Source organism: Panthera onca, chromosome A1, assembly GCF_046562875.1.
Source record: "Panthera onca isolate mPanOnc1 chromosome A1, mPanOnc1 haplotype 2, whole genome shotgun sequence".
Lineage (NCBI taxonomy): Eukaryota > Metazoa > Chordata > Mammalia > Carnivora > Felidae > Panthera > Panthera onca.
In genome coordinates this window covers 33,365,010-33,379,696 of record NC_138339.1, presented here as the reverse complement: position 1 = coordinate 33,379,696, position 14,687 = coordinate 33,365,010, and the positions used below count along the sequence as shown (strand labels likewise).

At 39.4% G+C, this 14,687-nt stretch overlaps 1 protein-coding gene across 4 annotated transcripts in view; it reads left to right on the top strand.

Moving 5' to 3' along the window:
- The window catches only part of PLCXD3 (phosphatidylinositol specific phospholipase C X domain containing 3), a 175,763-nt gene that overhangs the window by 106,068 nt on the left and 55,008 nt on the right, over positions 1-14,687 (top strand). Inside the window, exons 2-4 of one of the 4 annotated variants that reach the window (XR_009610693.3) lie at positions 7,376-8,084; positions 10,806-10,918; positions 12,791-12,980. Coding sequence is in view for 3 of the 4 variants with exons in the window: in XM_060634510.3 (XP_060490493.2) it covers positions 7,376-8,084; positions 13,695-13,836 (851 nt within the window). In the remaining variant the exon portion in view is untranslated. Of the gene's footprint in view, positions 1-7,375; positions 8,085-10,805; positions 10,919-12,790; positions 12,981-13,694; positions 13,974-14,687 lie in introns of those variants that run through there. The other 3 variants (XM_060634511.2, XM_060634510.3, XM_060634509.3) reach the window with 3 other exon arrangements.

Sequence of the window (14,687 nt, the reverse complement as noted above, 5' to 3'; positions counted from 1 at the left end):
ATGCAGGTCAGATTAGATGGTGTTAATTCATGGTGCATCTGTTAAAGGCATGAGGCCAACGAGGTAGAGGAGATCAAGCAAGGAAAAAGAATGGAGCCACTTGAAGTCTCGAATAGAGCTCTGAATAACACCCTCATTTAGGAGCTGGAAGAACAAGAAGAGGTGGTGAAGGAGACTGAGAAACAGCAATCACAGAGGGTGTAGAAAGACTAGTAAAGAGCTATGTCCCAAAAGTCAAAGGAGGAAAATATTTCAAAGAGGGAGCATAGCAGTATCAAATGTTCCAGAAAGGCTGAGAAGGATTCATTCATTTGCTTAATCAACGACATGAGCTAAATGCCTGCCACGTTCTGTGTGAGGGCTTAGGAATGAGATCACAGAAGTGGCTCATGGGTTTTCTTTAGTGGTCATCAGTGATATTTCACAGAGGATGGATATGAGTTGCAATAGTGATGGTCTGACTACAGTGGATGAAAGATGGAACCAAAGTCAGGGAAAGAGAACCGGGCTGTGTAGACTAATTTCTTGAGAAATTCGAGAGGAAGTGGTAAAGAAAAATTGCCTAATCTGTAACAAATGATTATTAGAAGTAATTATTTCACCTTTGCAGCATATTCTGTATAAATTTTATTTGGACCAATTGGCCTAAAATAGGTTTATATTAATAAAACCAGGTGCAGTAGTGGACGAGGACTTATAAGGCATGGGTTTTTTGGGTTTTTTTTTTTTTTTTTTAGGAAGCTTGCAATCTGCTTATAGTGTGTGTATATACATGTGTATATAGGAAGGAAGGTTTGTGGGTGGAGAGTCAGAAACAAAGAGAAAATATTTAATGAACATGACGAGTGTTAGTAACAACATCTAATAACAATTACTGGTTGATGAAGGGGTGGGTGCAGACCAGAGGGACTGTGCATTCAGGAGACAGGAAGACCACCATGAATGGAAATAATTCTTCGCTGTACAGAAGGGAATACTTGTGGGTCATAAAAGAAGACTAGGATTAAGAATTTCATAAAAGGAAGACAAGAGGGTAAACTTCACACCATCTCTTCCAATGGAAAGTGGAGATTGTGCCACCTGCTCATCCCTACCCTAGAATGAGGACTCAGAAACAAAATCTACCTTTTCAGTTCCTCACCCAGCAGTCTTCTTTTGGTTCCCAGGTAAAAGGTACATATGCTTCCCCATTCCTGTGGTGTTGGTCCTATTATCATAAAAGGTATCAAGGTATCAAATATGCAGGAAGCCTGTTACCAGACAGCAGGAGTCTTGAAAACCTCAGCCCTGTGCCAAACAACAGGAATAAAATAGGGAGAGGGAAGCCTGGTATGCCATACATAAATTTGCAAGCTCAGTGCTCTGCAGAGCAAGGAGAGGAGCAGTTGTCATTTTGATGGAGTCAGAGCCTGAATTCTAAGGTCAGGCTATAGATATTGGAATTGTACACTCATGGGCACGTCAAACCTTAGCCTCCTGGGCCTTTTGTTCTGAAGGTTCACAGATGAAATTGACTTGATACATTCTCTTTGATGTTTATTAACCCCGTGATTTTGTAGAATTTGAAATGGAACTGTGGCCAAATCAAGAGACCAATAGAAGTTCATCCCAAAGAACTTGTATAGATAATACTGGAAAGATACTGAATGAAAGAAGGTTACTATTTAGTGTAAGTACATGGCAGGATGTCACTATTCAGTTGCTGTTCAAAGCCACAAGACACGGGGTACATTTGATCGTTCAATATTTGCTAAAACCTTAGACAAATGGCGGATAAGAATCTTGTTTTCAGAAAAGTATTTACAAACCTAAATCCTACAATTTAAATCCTCTCCCATGTGAGTGTGCACTGCCATCCCGACGTGTATTCACCTAGGTAGTGTTTCTTTAGTCACAAGTGTATCTGTTTTGTGACTAGGTATACCACTGCAAGAGAACAACAGTAATTTAAGTTTTATAGTCCTTTTATGGGACTTTTGCAAACATGGTTTCATTTGTTCTTTGTAAGAACCCTGTGAAGTAAGTGTGGAGAATGTTTTAATTGAGCAAACTGGTAAACCCAAAGCCAGAATGGTAAACAGTCTGATGATCCTCCAGTGTCAACTTGTGAGTTAGCGATTGAGCTTGAATTTGAAACTAGTCACCCAACCCCCACTTTAGTGCTGCTTTCATTACCTGATTTACTTTAATCTGAAGACCAGACTGCAAATCAAAGTGTTGGCCAAGGCTGTAGTCTCATCACCTGAGGCCGAGGCTCCTCTTGCAAGCTTGCTGCTTGTTGGCAGAATCTAGTTCCTTGAGTTGTGGGACTGTGGTCCTCAAGCTCCTAGAGGCTGCCCACTATGTAAGGGGTTGGGAGGAAAACTTTTCCTCTCCCAGTTTGGGTCCTGTGATTGGCAGTCTGTAAAGTAATTGATGATAGATTAATAGGAGAGAAGACAAGGTTTATCTGTGTGTCCACAGTGTACATGTGGGATCACTCAGTGATGAGTAACTTACTGAATAACCAGAAAGGAAAGGCTTGTATATTAAAGTTAGTCAAAGGGAGGCAGGTAGGGCTTCAGTGAGAGGGTATGGAAGGTTATATTGGTTTTTTTTATTCTAATGACCAGCTGAATTTACACAGTCTTCCCAGTCAAGAAAGCCCCTGGGGGAGAGGTCAATGGCAGCTGTATTTTCAGAAGCTCTGCTTAAGTTTAGATAAATGTTTCTTTTTGTGGCTGCTTCTTGTTCAGATGTTTTCAAATTAAAGAAAGTTTCATAGCACTTTGGTATTAATCCCTCCAACTGCCATGTTGCCCTCTCTGCAACATTGCATTTTACTTAAAATTGACAGGAGAAAACCTGTTGCTGCTTGTTGTCTCGTTTTATGGCTTACCTGCTTAGGTCAGGCCCACCCAGAATACTCTCTCTTCGGTTAGCTCAAAGCCAACCAGTTAGAGACCTTAATTACAAATGGGGGAAAAAACTTCCTTTCCGTATCCTGGAACATAATCACGGGAATGATATCCCGTCATATTCACCACATTCAAGGGGAGAGGATTACACAGGGCGTCTGTACTCACAGGGTGGAGGTTTTGGGGGCCATTCTAGAATTTTTCCTACTACAGCACCCAATAGAATGAGCAGCTAAGTCCAGTGCTATCAGAGACCATAAAATGAGATTATCATACATATTCTTTACATTGTTGAGTTAATAAAATGGGTGATGCATGCTAGTTGGTTAGACCAGATGACATCTAAGATCATCCACCACAGTATGCAGAATGACATTACTCCAGTTGTGCATTCAAGAAGACCTTTTAAGCAACTTTCTTTCATTCTTCCTCTTACCTTATAGTTTTTATGCATAGAAAGTTGCACATGAACATTAAAATTTTTTTTAATATTTATTTATTTTTGAGAGAGAGAGAGAGACAGACAGACAGAGTGCAAATGGGGAAGGGGCAGAGAGAGAGGGAGACACCGAATCTGAAGCAGGCTCCAGGCTCTGAGCTGTCAGCACAGAGCTGGGTGCGAGGCTCAAACTTGTAAACCATGAGATTATGACCTGAGCCAAAGTCAGATGCTTAACCAACTGAACCACCCAGGCACCTTGCCCATGAACATTTTTAATTAATTTTTCTTCATTAAAATTTTGACTTATTTGTCTATTTATTTTGAGTATGGTTGACACACGATGTTACATTGGTGTCAGGTGTTACAACATACTAATTCAACTCCATATATTATGCTTGCTTACTGAGGGCTGTTCAAATCAAGGCCTTATTTCCTAGCTTGCTATTGGCCGGAGGCCATTCCCAGTTCTTTATCACATGGACCTCTCCAACGTTACAGTTTGCTTCATCAAAGTCAGCATGAGAGAAAGTAACATGATGGAAGTCACAGTCTTTGTAACCTAATCTCAGAAGTGGTATCCCATCATATTTGTGTTATTTAATTCATCAGAAGCAAGTCACTAGATTAGGCCCATACTGGGGGGTCAGGGGGCAAGGATGAATGCCAGGAGGTCAGGGATTTGGGGGGTCAATTTTAGAAGGATACCTACTGCCTAAATGAAGGGATGATGTGGCAGACTGAGGAGGAACTAGTAAAAGTGATTGTTTCAAAGAAATGAAGGGGGGGAAAAAAAAAGACCTCTTCTAATCAGTTCATTTCTTCAGAGCCAGAGCAAATGCATTTGATTGGTGTGGGTTCATAATGGGAGTGGCCAGGTCTTCTCTGACTAGAGAATGCAAATCAGACCCAAAATTCAGAGGCTAATTTTAGAATCAGGGGAGCAACATTAAGTATCAGGTCCAAGGTATGAGTCTGGGTCTGTAGACAAGAAAAAGATAAGAGGTGAGGAGCCCAGAAATACTGAGCCAGTGTAGCAGCAAAATATTAGAGCAGATAAGGCAGAAAAGTTGTGGATGTAGCCAAGAACAAAGAAATAAAAAGCACTGTCTTGCTTGTGGGCAGGGCTCTCTGGTTTTTAAAGAATGAGGGCTCAGCCAGACTTTTCCTCTGTTACTGAAAGGTCATAAAATACCATTGTATTTTTGTTTTAAGTTCAAACAAATAAAAAACTTAATGGGTTAGTGAAAATGTTAAAATTGGGGAGGAAGTACTATTCCAAATGAAATCAAAAGCCATGAAGATAGTCTTTTTTTGGCCAGCGTTAGATTGTGTATTCTCTCCCCCAGTGCAAAGACAATGTTTTTTATTGATTGATGATTTAATTCTCTCCAAGTGATGTTTGCCTCTGCACCAAATGCTGTACATGGACCTCAGAATCACCTAGCTTAGGACAAAAAATGGTGGGGGTTTCTTCTGACTGTTAGCTGTTTTTAATTTTTATTCCTAACATTCCCTTATTTTGATCTCCTAACATATTGTCCTGAAATGTCAACAAATAATTTAATCTAGAGACTAATGTCCTTTTATACGATTTTCAAAATTGGTGACTTTTTCTAGGCTTTTTTTTTTTTTCTAATTTGCCAGATAGCCACATGACAGAATAATGAAACCAATGTCATATTGAAAGCAAAGAACCACTCATTTCTGGAAAAAGAAATCTAGTCATATTTAAATTCCCTTTCTGCTTGCTTCCAAATATGTCTATCACAATATTACAGAAGTAGCCAATTATTTTCATCTCCCTTCTTTTCACATGCTTGGAAATTAACTTTAAAAATTTTCCAAATTTTATAAATTAACCCTTATTTTGAGAGTTTAGTTTTTCATTTATACCTATTTTAATCCTAGATCATTTGATTATAGCTCTTCTTCAACTCACCTTTTTATTTCTTCCTTTAATCATGTTCTGTCTGTATATTGAGCCACAGCACAGGTTGTTTAGCCTTTTCATTTATATAGCAATTGACTGAACAGCAACTAATAAGTTGATATGCGGCAATTTCAATCCCTGTTAAAATTTGCCAATACAGATCCAGACTGCCAGTTTTGCTTATTTAGAAAGTGCTAACATTTTCTTCCTATCCCATGTACTGAAGATAAATAGATCAGACAGTTCCAGATTAAATTAAACATGGCATTTCTGTATTTTGGAGTTACCTTTCATTGTTTAAAAAAAGCTAATAATTCTGGGGAGTTAGCTGTTCCAAATCTTAAAGGTTATCATTTGTAAGGCATTAAAGTATTCTTCAAAATATTTTCGCTAACAATTCACCAAGGTATCTGAAGTTCATACTCTTGTTATTCCTCTGGGCTGTTTAATGCTTGACATAGATAGATGTACACATGGACATATAGATATAGATTGACATAGATATGGAATATAGACAAAGATAAATATTGCATCACCGAAAACAATTGCTTCAAATAGCTTATCAGGCAAAGGCCTTGAGGTGATGGATGATAAATATAAAGGGAGTATGCGTGTGTATGTGTGTGTGTGGGTGTGTGTGTGTGTTGGGTGGGAGGAGTGTAAGAAGTAGAACAAGGTGTGTCTTTTTTATTTTCAAAAGAACTAGATCAGAAATGGGGCAACAAGGTCGAAGGAAGCCTGAGTAACAGATGGGGAGTGATGCGTGTAAAAAATTCAGGACATATTAATTTCATGTTACCTGTTCAGTAGGTCATGCCCAAGAATTACAGGAGGCTTTCAAAAATAAAATTAAGGGGCATCTGTGTGGCTCAGTCCATTGAAAGTCCAACTTTGGCTCAGGTCATGACCTCACGGTTGGTGAGTTTGAGCCCTGCATTGGGCTCTATGCTGTAGGCCACTGAGCAGCTTTGAATCCTGTCTCCCTCTCTCCACCCTCCCCCGCTCATGCACATGTGCGTGATCTCTCTCCCTCTCAAAAATAAATAAACATTAAAAAAATTAAAACGAAATAATTTTTCTTGATTAGATCCAACAATATTTTAAATGGCACTCTGTACTTACAGGCAAATCATGCACATGTTCATTGCTGCATTTCTGGAGTTTTGATATTTGTAACAGACAAAAATAATAATAAATAATTAAACTAAATTAGTAATAAATAATAATTAAATAATAATAAAATAATACATTAAACAATTAATAATAGTTAAATACATAATAATTAAATGATAATTAAAGGTTGCCCTTGTTCTTCCTAGGAAGAAATTCTTCCAAATTTGGAAGCTAACTCCAAAGAGAGCTTTCACTGTTGAGAGGAAATATTTGTGAAGAAAATAGTCTATTAGTTAATTTTTTAAGTGCTGTCAGCTTTGTTAACTTATAAGAAAATCTGCTTATTCAATATGAGAAAAGTACTTGGCCTCATCCAAGTTCACCTTTGCTCAAATGAAGAGTAAGGAATGATGTTAAATGTTATCAACATTGTTCTGTCCTGTTGCTTCTTTCTCCCTGACTCTAACCCTGTGACATCTTGTGCCTTCCAGACTGTATGAGGTAGCAATTCACATGTTGATCATCTGTCCATGAAAAGGGCTTCTTTATTCGTTGACACAAGCTCTCTACCATTAAAATCAACTCCGAATGAATGGAAAGGGCAAGATCATAGACAAAGTATTTGGAAACCAGTGAATCCCCATAAATTCCACTTTATAAGTGGTCACTTACGCCACCTATATGGAAAGCCAATCCTAATGAATACATTAAATTCTTTGTTGACAGAAGTAGAAGGTGATCATTTGTATTTAAAATACTGATCAGAAGGAATTTTTAAGTCATTTTATAATCAGTTTGGTCTGTTGAAGTGCTGTGTGTACTGTATAGGCTATAAAAAGGGCCTGCCTAAAACATGAGACTGAACTGAGAAAATATTACTTATTATTTCCTTTGGTTCATTTGAGGGAGAGATATGGACATTATAAGAGGGAAAGAAGTTGGGGAGAGCAAAGGACTGAAGTATAACCACATTATGCCTTGTTATTCTTCTAGGATCTCATGATTCCTTCAGCTTCTACATTGATGAAGCCTCTCCAGTAGGGCCTGAACAGCCAGAAACCGTCCAGAATTTTGTCTCTGTGTTTGGAACCGTAGCCAAAAAGCTGATGCGGAAATGGTTAGCCACTCAAACAATGAACTTTACTGGTCAGCTAGGAGCTGGGATCCGTTATTTTGATCTTCGAATTTCCACCAAGCCCAGGGACCCCGACAATGAACTCTACTTTGCTCATGGTTTGTTCAGTGCCAAAGTCAATGAAGGCCTTGAGGAGATTAATGCATTCCTCACAGATCACCATAAGGAGGTAGTATTCTTGGACTTCAACCATTTTTATGGGATGCAGAAATATCACCATGAAAAACTGGTCCAAATGCTGAAAGACATCTATGGAAACAAGATGTGCCCAGCGATTTTTGCCCAGGAAGTTAGTCTAAAGTACCTGTGGGAGAAAGACTATCAAGTGCTGGTCTTCTACCATAGTCCAGTGGCTCTGGAAGTGCCCTTTCTCTGGCCTGGGCAGATGATGCCAGCACCCTGGGCCAACACCACAGACCCGGAAAAACTGATCCAGTTTCTTCAGGCATCCATCACGGAGAGAAGAAAGAAGGGCTCGTTTTTTATATCTCAGGTGGTACTGACCCCCAAAGCTAGCACTGTGGTCAAAGGAGTGGCCAGTGGCCTCAGAGAAACGATCACAGAAAGGTAAGTGTCTTAAGGTATCGAGAAAAAGTCTTAAGGAATTTAACCCAAATTCATAGAGCTAGTAACTGACAGAGCTAAAATTTATACTCAGGTGTATTAACATCCTAGGGCTGCCACACAACATACCACAAACTGGGTGGCTTAAAACAGAAGAAACTTACGATCTCTCAGTTGCGGAGGCTAGACATCTGACATCAAGGTTTCAGCAAGGTCAACTCCATCTGATAGCTTTGAGGGAGAATCTTTTCCATGCCTCCCCACTAACTTCTGGTGATGGTTGCCAAGCCAATGTCTTGGCTTATAGATACACCATTCCAATCTCTGCCTCCATCTTCACATGGTGTTCTCCCCATGTATCTTTCTCTTCTCTTCTTATAAGGACACCAGTCATATTGGATTAGGGTCCACCCTAATTATATCATCTTAATTATGTCTGCAAACACCTTATTTCCAGATAAGCCTCAGTTATGAGTACAGGGGATTAAGACTTCAATGTATTTTTTTCTAGGACACAGATCAATGCATAGCACCATGCATTTTGACTCCGTGTCCAGTTGTATTTTCATAGCACTCCTTTTCACATTTATATAGAACTTTACAGATTACAAAGCTTTTTCTCTATTTCTTGTGGACTTGTTTTATATACCTAATTCCATGTGATCTGCACAATAATCCTAGGAAGTAGATAAAAAGTGAGGTTTAGAGAAGTGAAATGTTTTGCGTAAGGCCAATTGGACAATGAAGGAGGAAACCAAGACTCAAATTCCATGCTTCTCATACCATATTCTATTCCTTTATGCTATACCATAAGCAAAGGTCACTCTCCAGAGCATGGGTTTCCATTTGGCAAGCCCAGCCATACATGTTAGAGTGGTGCTTACTTGTGAAGTATAATTTAAGCAATCACCAAAGATCTCTAGCTCTTTCCCATTGGTATGATACAATATGTAGAATTGTACATATTGTTTATTCTTTTCAGTTAAAGTATCAAACAAAGCAAATATTGTCTGAAGAGAAACTACAATTCTTACCAGACCTTATCTTAAACTTTACTTGATATTTTGAATTACGGTAAGGAGATAGAGCATATATATTTTGCTCAAGGTCTTTGTAGGAAAAGACAAGGAGACGAGGAGAAAAGATTAGGAGATGAAATCGTATGGATGGCCTCATAGCATAGCATGTAGAGTAGGGAATGGCAGGAGGTGAAGCTTGCAGTGGGGCAGGAACACACTTGCAAGAAAGCCTTTAGCCAGGCTAAAGAAAGAAGTTCATCTTATGAACAATGGGGAGCTAGAAAATTGTATTTAGTGGCATAGTGACTTGACCGGATCTGCATTCTAGATAGATAATTGGTGTAGCGTGGAGGCAGAGGATTGGAGAGAGTGGACTGTGAAGAGGTGCTCAGAACTATTTCAGCAAGGTAACGCAAGCTAAACTGAGGAAATGAGAAAACACAGAAGGGGATGGTATCCCACAGCAAAAATTAGAATTATTTGACTATTTAGCTATGTGGTGTGAACGAGAGAAAAGAGTTAGGGATAAAGTTTCTTCTTGAGAAGTAGAATGAGTGATGCAGACATTTACAGAATCAGGAAACAAAGACTTAGGGAGGAGGTGGGGAAGCTACAGTCAAGGTTATGCTAAGTTTAAAGCATGAGTAAAGCATCCGGTGAATGTGGCCAATTGATCATCAGGAATATAAACCAATTCAAGTGGCAAATTATTGGCATTTTTTGTCAGTGAAAGCCACAAGCTATTTGAGTTGAGGCGTTCCTCCATACAGAATTGTAACTTCCTTCTGTTATTCAGATATTAGCTGAGATCTCCTGTTCTTTAAAATTTTAATGTGATCCCCAGCTCTTCATTGTATACCCTATGCAAGTATAACGCCTTCCCTAGGATTTCTGCCAATGTCTAGATTTCTTACATTCCTATGGTATGAATGCTTGCTGCTTCTGGTTTATATCACTTTATGGGTTGATTGTCCCATGTGTCTTTTCCATGACCCTGTAGAACCTGAAACTTGCTTCTTGCTCAATTTCTACAATGGTTTTTAGATTTTACTGAGGATTTGAGACAACAGGTTTGGTTTTATAATTATAATAATACAATTAATTTTAAATTGAACTTTAGACTTGTCTATAAGTACAAATATTCTGGCCCAGGATATCTTCCCCAGATGACATCTATCTCACTTTAACCCCATGCTCAAGTCTTATGACTAAACCCTCTCCTCCACCTCCTTCTCCTTTTCTTTTTCTCATCTCTTTTCTTTCCCTAGGCACACATTGTCTTGGAGATTCCACACTCTCCTCTAGATTATTATGCCAAACTATTCTCCTCATTTCTGGCCCTAAGGCCCAGCTAGTCCCATCAGACAGTATTTGATAGCACCACCTTATACAACAGTTCATTGTTTTGGTAAATAACAACTTACCACTTCTCTTACATCCTTAAAAATGAGAGAGTTCTAGTGTATACACATAAGAATGTGTTGTTCTCAACTACACCCCACAAAGGCCCCAGATTTTGAGAAGTCCCTGAGGACCCATTAGAGGTAGGGAAGGCAGGAGGGGACTGGGAATCAACCAATGACAACATTCTTTATTCTCACTACATCTTTAATGAAGGAAGCTTCATCTCTAAATTTTACATATTGGGCATGAAAGGAGTCTTCCCTTTCTTTCTTTACCTTCTGTTGCCTCGTTCTATATTTAGGAAAAGACTTTCCCATCTAATATGCCTGCTTTGCATTTGGCCAAGAACCATACCCTGCTTTTACCTGTGTAAGGAATAGCCTTTGGGAGGTCAAGAAGAAAAATCCACTCAAGGTATAGATTTTCATTTTTTTCTCTTATAGGATTTCATGCAGTTAGGTCTTTGCAAGTTATAAGTCGAACTGTTCTTTGGTTACTTATGCTATAGTACAGTATTAGTAAAGTAGGATTTGTGGGAAAAAGATCAAGTAAGTTAGGAAAGTGCTGAAAATTAGATATCTGCTTAAGTCTCTCAAAAGATTCACAATCTTTATAGCATGTAAAAGTCACTAACAAGCATTTTAACAAAGAATTCTGTTTAAACTGAACTAATACAATGTTTTGCAAACACTTAATATTTTCTCAGATAGCACTTATTAACAGCCCATAGAATTAATTTTGAAAAACTGTCCTCAGTCATCTGCTCTAATTCAGAACTTTTCACTTGGCTCTGGTTTACATATCTGGAATAGTAGAGCTGTGTCACTGAAAAAGGTGGAAGAAAGGGGTGCCTGGGTGGCTCATTTGGTTAAGCACCCCAGTCTTGATTTCAGCTCAGGTCAGGATCTCATGTTCGGAAGATCAAATCCCACCTCAGGCTCTGCACAGGTGCCTGGTTGGGATTCTCTCTCTCCCACTCTCTCTCTCTGTCTCACCCACCACTTGCTCTCTCTCTCTCTCTCTCAAAATAAATAAAAAAAAACCTAAAAAAGAAAAAAGAAAAGGGGGAAGAAAAATTGAAAAAGTAGAAATGCAGACCCTGTAGGTAGAATCAACTTTTTTTTCCTCTCTAGGACCATGCAAATTACTTGCAAATGATTTGCAAATATATCTGAACCTGGCCATTATGAACAGAGTTTGTCTCAGAAGTACTAGAAAGACCTCCTTGTAAACAAATTGGAATGCCTGTATCCTGTGTATGGTATTCATGTAAAGCTCTGGTTTTGTTTTTATTTGATTTGACATATTTCAGCCTTCTGTGTGAGGCTTATAGGAAAAGGTCATTGTCAGTCCTTAGATAGTTCCTTGCAAAGTTAATTTACTTACCTCTGAAAGTCATCGAAATACTTGACTTCCCAAAGACATAGTGCTTCTTTTTTCTCATCAAGTGATAAAGCCCATGAAGACTTTTTGCCCTTTTCCTCTTGCTATTGTGCACAAACGTACTCATTCAGAAAGTCCTACATTAACACCAAAAGATGTAATGAGACTCTCCTTTGCCACCAAAGAAGTCGCTAGGCAATTTTAAGATCTTCCTGGACCTTAGGTATTTTCACCTGCAAAGTTTGGAGTTTGAACTAGATTATTTCCAAGACACTTTCCAGTTCTAAAATCCTACAGTTCTAAGATCCTGCATGTGACTAGTTTCTCTATAATGTTTTATGGCGTCTAATATTTGGACTAACAAAACTGTGAGCACATGCATTTAGAAAACAGTGTTTGAAGGTGTAGGTGGCTTTTAGGACAACTCAACTCAGGTAGTGTAGCTTTCAATCTGGCCCCTGGTTCCAAATATTGCAGATGCATTTTCCACATTTTAGTAATGCCAAAAGACACAGATTTTTATTTCTTAAAGACCTATTTTTAATTTATTTTTCAAACACCAGCTTTTGCACCTCACCCCCACGGAATTCACACGTTCTTAAAAAGAAGGTGTGCGACTTGAGTCAAGTCCTTCTCTAATTCATGGAAGTTTATTAAATTATAGGTTTTGTTAGTTTAAAAAAATCAGTTAGACCACCTGTTGGAATATTTAAGGAGCAATACGTCTTTGCAAGTAAATTGATGCTGAATTAATTAAGACAAGGTTTATACAGGCCAGTAATTTAGATGATGACGATGATGGTGGTGATAATGATTATGATCATCATTATCATCTATTTTAAGTGTTCCACATCTGTTTAATACTGTGCTAACTGCCCTGCCCATTTTCCCTCATCATCACAGTCATTGTTTGGAGGATGAAGTAAAATATTCAGCATGTAATTGGTTGTTGGCTGACTGTGAATAAGCACCAATGTCACCCAGCTGGGAAAATGAAGGCTCCTGTATTGGTTGAGCCCACATTATGTACCAGGCACTGTACTAAGTGCTTTGCATGAATTTATCCATGTAATCTTCCCTCCAGCCTTGCAAGGTAAGTATTATTAAATACATTAGAGTTGAAAAACTGAGGATAAGAAATGTCTAGTACCTTGCTCAAAACTCTCATATTGGTTTAGCAAAACCAGGATTATTATTTGGATTTGTTTGACTCCAAGTTCCATGCCTACTCCTGCAAACTAGGTAAAATTCACGTTTCTTAGCAGTGGGTACATATAATATGTTATCTGTCATCTTGGAGGGCAGAGTCAGGTCTAGGGGTTTGGCAGGGAAACGTATGCCGCAGTTGGGGTAGGCAAAGCTAATGAGAAGAGTAGATTTGAAATGTTTTGGTTTCAGCTCAGGTCATGATCTCAGGGTTCGTGAGTTCGAGCCCCATGTCGGACTCTGCGCTGGCAGCGCAGGGCCTGCTTGAAATTCCCTCCCTTGCTCTCTCTGGCCCTCCTCCATGCTCTCTCTCGCTCTCAAAATAAATAAACTTAAAAAAAAAAAAAAAAAAAGAAAGTGAACCGAGGTAGAATGCTGTCATGGGGACCCTCATGGAAGCACCACTATTAAATAACAGAAAGGAAGGGAAAATTTAAAGGTGACTTGGTTTCCACCTCCTTGCCTTGTGCCTCGATTGCCCATTTGACTGTTTCCGTTGAGTAAGGAAATTGAGGCCAGAGGTATGCTAAACGATTATCTGAAGTAACAGAAGTAACTGGCAGCAAATATGGGATTAAAATCCAGGTCTTTTGGCTTGCAGGCAGAATTTTGTCCTCTACACCTTAGGGAAGGATGAGGACAGAGGATGGACAAGAAGGCTAGGAAAAGTCAGCGACCATCAGACTGCAGGGACCAACATGGAAGGGCGAACCGGCTCTCTATCTGCATCGTGCGCAACATAACAAGGTGCCCTAGAACCTTGACCAGAGAGGATCAGATGTCAGACCTGGGGGTGGGCCATTGATTTTGTGCAGGGCTGACCTTTCATGGGCTCTCTTTCTGCCTCGTGAACACAATAAACTCTAATATTTCCATCTTATGGGGACATACCCCAGTTCACAACCATACCTCAAACAATATTTCTGCTGCCCGATTTACCCTGTTGTTGCCTGGACCCAGCAGGTGTGGGGCTGGACTCTGGGAAGTTGTTCACCTGCGGCACCGTCACCTTAGCAGCTTCAGGGAGCTCACGAAGGGTGGAGACTCAGAATGGTTCAAAGGCAGCTCAGGGTGACATGAGAAAGCACCAATCTCTATGAAGAGCAGCTTTCTGCCTCTGCCCTATCCCACCCCCCACCCCGCCACCCCTGCCATGCCCCAATAGGTCAGTGCACTGGTGGGACAGCTGATAATGGATTAGTCTCTTCAGTAAAAGGGAAAGTGGCCTCCTCAGGAGACACATGCCTAAAGAGAAAGAATGTCAAGGAGACCATGGAAGATCGGCATTAGAATAATCATTGTTCATGAGATGCTTTCATCATAAGGTTTAATTTCTTCAACATATACTTATGGAGGCCTCATTTGTTCAACAAGTATTATTCTTGATATGCAATTTAAGAAACTGAAGGTCAGAAAAACTAAATAATTTGTTCAAGTGGGGCTTGAACCAGTGCTAGGATCAATTCAGAATCTAGGTCTTTTGAACCATTAGAAAGAGGAGTCTGGCTTGTAAATAAGATGGAAGCTCCAGACAAATGGGGCCGTGCTTAAGAAGCGTTCGTGAAAATGCAAATTCTTGTGTGCTTTCCCAGAG